The sequence below is a fragment of the Echiichthys vipera genome (genome assembly GCF_963691815.1).
Source record: "Echiichthys vipera genome assembly, chromosome: 16".
NCBI lineage: Eukaryota > Metazoa > Chordata > Actinopteri > Perciformes > Trachinidae > Echiichthys > Echiichthys vipera.
In genome coordinates, this window is record NC_139841.1 from 15,202,714 (window position 1) to 15,208,828 (window position 6,115).

At 43.5% G+C, this 6,115-nt stretch overlaps 1 protein-coding gene across 1 annotated transcript; it reads right to left on the minus strand.

The window, feature by feature from the left end:
• Nucleotides 1–641: 641 nt before the first annotated feature.
• On the minus strand, nt 642–4,852 carry nrarpa (NOTCH regulated ankyrin repeat protein a). Its single transcript, XM_083930281.1, has 2 exons — nt 4,751–4,852; nt 642–4,544 (listed from the first exon to the last, which is right to left on the minus strand). Exon 2 carries the CDS (start codon nt 4,049–4,051, stop codon nt 3,713–3,715), a length of 339 nt encoding a protein of 112 aa, XP_083786407.1. The 5' UTR covers nt 4,052–4,544; nt 4,751–4,852; the 3' UTR covers nt 642–3,712.
• Between the last annotated feature and the right edge of the window lie 1,263 nt (nt 4,853–6,115).

Genomic DNA, 6,115 nt, shown 5'->3' on the forward strand with positions numbered 1-6,115 from the left:
TCCAGCGGATCAGCTGATTGCAGGTTAGCGAGTCTGTGTTTGTTTTGTTTTTTAGAAGCAGTGTTACACAGCTTATGTGAAGGTTGTTAGTAAAGTGAAAGGTACAAAGATAATTGGAGGAAAAGAGAGGAAATGATGAGTGGAAGACACATTCAAGTGAGTAAAAGCAGGAGAGAACTGTAGAGCAAAGCTTGGGCCTATAGAGAGCACAGGAGAGGAGTGTGTGTTGGGAAAGTTTTTGAGTGTGTGCGGGGGTAACATAAAACCAGCTCTCCCACAACACACACAGGGGAGGGGACCCTTCTTTAAACTGAGCCTACCCACAATGCACTGGGCTCTTTTATCCCAGCAGTGAAAGGATGAGGCCAGATGAATGACAAAAGGGGAGAATGGGGATCTGGGTTGGGCCTGGGCTTGGAAGACAGGGAGGGAAAAGAGAAAGAGGAGGGTAGGGGTGTGTTTCACAAACCAACCTTTTCTATGAAAATGCAGGAGGAGGAGGAGGAGGAGGAGGAGGAGAAGAACGTAGGTTTTTGCTTGGGAGATGAGGAAGAAATGTATGCATACACAGAGAGTTTGAGTTTAATGATTTCTTTACTGGCTTGTACACAAACGTACAAAAATAATACAGCACTCATCTCCACATGACATCACGTCATCATCACAGTGTTACAAACGTTCAAAAATAAAAGAGTACAAACAAAACCAAACATGATGGAACATCTGCATCACTCATGACAAATTCAACTGTTTCCTCTCGCTTGAAATGAAGCAAGACCAGAAACACAACTTGGTCCAAAGAAGTCAGCACTCTTTTTCTCTTTAAAAAAAAAAATTCATCTCACTCATGTACACCAATCCGGCGGCTGGCTCCTTACGTCATAAATGTTATGACCCTGGTAAGCCAAACAACCACACAACCGTGCAATTTTTAATCATGTTACAATGATCTTACCATCAAATGTATTATTCCCCTTTCAAAAAAACAGGAAGACAGCACTTCAGAAAAGAAAGTGCCCCAAGATATCATCATCATCATCGTCATCAGCGTTGATATATATATATATCCATATGTATATATACATACACCCAATCACAGAGATACACGCATCTTTGTTTTAAAAAAAACAGCTAGTTTTTTCCCCACAAAGTAACACACACATTAGGACATTACATCACCTGGAGCATATATTTATACAATAGTATTTTGTTGTGTTTGTTTTTTTCCATTTAGAAAAAAAATTAAATGTTGACACATAAAAGCCAACCTTTCAACAACAGTCATCAGTGCAATATTCAAACAAACAAAAAAGGAAAAAAAAAAAAACTTAAATCAAGTTTAAGACAAGCGATGCATATTTCATTTGTTGCCTGATACCAATCTATACCTTGATGTAGTGGATCTATCGCTTCAGTTGAATTGTGGTTGTTTCCAGGTTTAAAATTGGGATGTTCTCAGTCAGGATGCCTGCTTTAACAACAGCAACACACTCGGGGGTCCCTTATGAGAAGCACACGAGCACACTTCAATTTAAAAAAAAAAACCAAACACTCTCTTTCAGCAGCTTCTCGTGTGGTGATCCAGTGCTGCTGTGAAGCTTCTATACAACTGTTGGCCATTTGAGCAGGCTTAAAAAACAAAAAACAAAACACCAACATAACAAAAAGAAACATACAAGCAGCATTGATACAAAGGTTAGGGTGCCATAACTTTCAAAATGCAGCAGGCAAGTTTATGAAACCAAATTTTTTGTTCCTTTTCTGTGACATCCTGCAATAGTCATGTGTTGTTGTTTTTTTTTTTAAAGTCTTCATCGTCCAACAGTATTAGGGTCCTGCTCAGTAGTAGTAACTATTCCAAAGCCTTGGCTCCTGCAGTTACCCCATACAAACACTGGGGGCGCACAAGGCTCCGCATTTGTTTTGTGCAATAAAACTCCCTGCATTTATAAGTCATGCGATACAATTCCATTTTTGTATGACTGAGAAAGGAGATAGGAAAGTAGAGGTTTATAGGGAAAACAATGGCAGTGTGTGTGTGTGTTTGTGCGTGTGAGAGAGAGAGAGAGAGAGAGAGAGAGAGAGAGAGAGAGAGAGAGAGAGAGAGAGAGAGAGAGAACCCCAGACTCCCCTGCAGAAAGGCAAAAACGATGCATTGCTTGACAGAATAGGTTTGGTTGTAGTGTAAAATAAACTGTCCCGACTCAGGATGCAGAGATGGGTTCATTGCATCTTCTGTATTGAAGTCCATCTGGCTATGAAAAAAAACAAAAACAAACTAGCATGCGGATGATCACAGACAAATTGTGAATCTCCTCGGACTCCAAACAACGTGGCAGAGTGGTGAGAGAGCTGAACAACTTGAGAATACTTTATAGTCGAGGTAGCTGGCAAAAGGCAACCAAACAAAGTCATTTTAATGAGAGGAGGAGGAGGAGAGGGAGAAAGTCATCTTGAGGGGTCAACAGGCTTTAACAGAGGGGTGGATGGGTGGGGGGGGGGGGGGGGGGGGGGTGACAAGTCTACCTCCACACGGGACAGTTTATACTACAAGTCTGAAGCAGCTTGAGTCACCCTAGATATTCTTACACTTATAGATTAAAAAAAAAAAAGAACCACAACATATTAAAGAAAAAAAAATGCATCTTCTCAATGTACCTTCATAAATAAAAAAAACCCCAGCCTGCTTTCACAGTGATGACTAGGATGTTAATAAAATACTGAAAGGAGATTATAAAGTGAATTCCAAATGCAACTTTTTTTTTGATACAAAGCGAAAGCAGCGTTTTTTTGTTTGTTTGTTCAATAACACAATGACCGACGCTAGAAGTGGTCACAACTGGCCTGAAAAGTTGGACGCCAGCATGGCATGATCTGCATGAAGCCACTGTCTCTTTTTCCCCTCTCTCTTTAAAAACAAAACAAAATCAAAGTAAAGCTATTGTGTACAGTACTTCACAACAACGATGGAGTCACTTTGTTGTTACATAATGATTACACATCTGAAAGCGTGTTGGATAGCCATAATGCCGCTCTTTGAGTTAAAAAAAAAGTCTACTGAAGAAAATCAGACCTCTGGTGGCCAACAGAGGGCCGACCCCCTTTTTTTCTCTTGTTCGTGTGTCTTCCCTTTCAGATATTCCAGCATGCAGCCATATAGCATCAAGTGCCGTGTTTCATATAAAATAACTTAAAAAAGTTGCACCCCACCCACCCCACCACCACAAAGAAACTATTCAACTGTATACTGGGGATTGGGAGGTCATGGATAGAAAAGAAAACTGGGCCATCTGCACTCTGGAGTCGACACACACGCACACGCGCGCGCACACACACACACACGCGCTTATTTTATAGTGGAGGACAAGATCTAATATACACATTCAAGAGGAAAGCTTTAGTACCAACAAACTCACCGAAGTGGCGTTTCTTTTGTTAAAGATTCGTGTTGAAGCGCTGTGTGTGAACCATGCGGTGCCTCAGGAGTGCAGAGAGGGCCCCGTTTTGGTTTATAATGAGGGAAGGTTATTGTGCAGGTCTATTTTTATTTCCTTTTTTAAAAAATAAAATATAATTTGGCACAACTATGTAGATAATGGCAGTTTTTTTTGCTTTTACAAGAGCCTGGCTTTCCCGTTTGTGTTGCAGTTTTTTTAAATTTTCCACTTGTTATTTTTTTTATTTTCTTATTTTACCTGACAGCAGAGACAGATCACCGGGCGCCAGAGGAGTACTTGGCCTTGGTGATGAGGTATAGCACAATGTCTTGGTGGCCCCCGAAGGCGGCGATGTGTAAAGCGCTCCACCCTTCCCTGTTGGCCAGTCGGATGTCTGCGCCAAACTTCACCAGCAGTTTTACCAGCTCCAAGTTGCCGTCGATGACGGACTGATGCAGGGCCGTCTGTCCTTCTGGTCCGAAGGAGTTGACGTTGAACTCGCAGTTTGTCATGTTCTGCAGCAAAGAGTGCAGCTCCTTGGTGTTGCCCTTCTTCACCGCCTCCTGGAAAACCCTCTGTGGCGCGGAGCAAGTCGACACATCCGCCTGGCTCATGGTTGCAGCTCGCTGGAGGGTGGGGGAACCAGTAATCCTGCCCGGGCTCTAAAGCTGATAATAATCGTCTTCTCCCTGTTGAACGTCTCTGGTCTGATGACAATGCCACAGTTATACTGGATTATAACCAGCTAATAAGGCACTTTAAAGTACTAAAACAAAAAGATGACTGTATATATCCCAAAAAGGACAAGATAGGAGATAACACACTTGGTGTGCAAAAATGTTACTATTTAAGAGATCCTAAAATCCCTAAAACATAAAAGAGGGTTCTCAAGCGATCCAGGGGTCTCTAGACGTAGTTCCCCCTGTGTAGCAGCATCAGGTAGCCTGTAGCAGGGGATGGAGAAGAGACACCTCCGACTTCACTTGGGGGAAACTGGAAGTATGACCACTATCTCCACAGGGCAGTCGAAGGGTTTCCTTAAACGGTCCGACCTGAGTCCTGGCTACACGTCCCGGCTATATGTCGCTGCTCATGTGGCCAGGGTGTCTGGAAAATACAAAAAAAGACAAGAAAGGTCCGCATGAATCCCAATGCCTCACCAACAGACTTCGAGTGGGACCCCACATTCCGCCACATCCAAGAATGAGAGAGGAGACCTCAGTGCGCACACGTTTACGCACGGTTACACTGCTTGTTTTTCTTTTACACTAAACAGGTCTGGAAATGTAATCCGTTGCAGGTTTGGGACTTACCTGTGACAGATGGACGGGTCCGTAGCGACGAAAAACGATACAAATCCACCGTGTGGCCCCGGTCTGTGTCCTCCGCGCGGTCCGTGTGAGTCTCTGCCCTGCGCTGCGCTCTGGGGGAATATTTTACGCGTCCTTTATTTGCATGACAATACCATCCCTAAGAATCAACTGTGGAGGAATGGGCGGAAACCCGGGGAGGTTATAGGCTGCCGGCTCGGTTAGGGGGAGGGATCGGGACCCTGTGAATCTGCAGGGAGGAGGCGTAGTCATCCGAGGAGAGAGAGAGGGAGAGGGAGAGAGAGACGCTGCTGAAGAAATATTAAACAAGCCGCCCGCAGCAATATTATGGTGAGCTCTATATCCGATCTCCTGTAGCCGACCCCAGGAAGCGGACTGAAAGCCAGAGGCATGGTGCTGCCAGAGCTGTAAACTGCTGAGAGAGCGGGCACGTTGTAAAGGATCATCCAGTGGATTAACATCAACAGGAACTCGAACACAAAACGTCAATCAAGCCTCTCCACGTCTCTTTGACAGCGATGTGAACGGCGTCTGAAGAGCACCGGAGAGAATTATATTCATACAGAGCAATACGTCTGCTGAAAATAACACATGCAGATCATTTAACACAATATTAAAATGTCAAATTCGACGTTTACAGTTTTATTTTGACTCTCCCAACAGGTGAAAGAAGAAAACATTTAACTTAACTAGGGAATAAGTAATAACTGGCTCGTGGACTACAAATGATATACGTCATAATGGTTGATTAAAATGTATATTTAAGTAAAGGTGTACCTGGACTCATTAACACCCTTTCATGTTAAATGGGGGCAGAAGTGGTGCTGATAATGACATACTATGCAGGAGAGGGTGTGGTTTACAGCTACGTGCTGCTGTCCGACATATACTTGGCCCTACTTTCTCTGCAGGGTCACCGTGACAAGGATGACTTACGGCCAGTTAACATCGTACAAATATGACACAAAAAAATAGCAAAAAGGTTGGAGCGCAAAGGTTATTTCAAATCCAAAGACTAACGGTGAATCTAAAGTTAAATAAAGTTTTATTGTCCACATTTCCGCATCTAAAACTGAGCCACAGTGTTCCCTCAAGACACTGATTACCTCCGAACCAAACGGAGAGGACAGTAAAATAGAAATGAAGCATTACTGCTCCATCTAAAAACAGCCCTGAGCAGGAGATTATAGGTGGCTGTTGGAATCATAAACTGCGGATATATTCCAGTTGTTACACACTGTGGGACTTCGAATAACAAAAGCCCTGCGCTACTTCCTTTTTGCAAGTGAAAAGAGTGACGCTGTGCGCAGATTGACACCCCGCTCCGCTTCCCCCACCACCGTGGGA

Excerpts from the sequence above, each read along its gene's own strand:
- nrarpa (XM_083930281.1), bottom strand. The coding sequence starts at position 4,051 with ATGAGCCAGGCGGATGTGTCGACTTGCTCCGCGCCACAGAGGGTTTTC.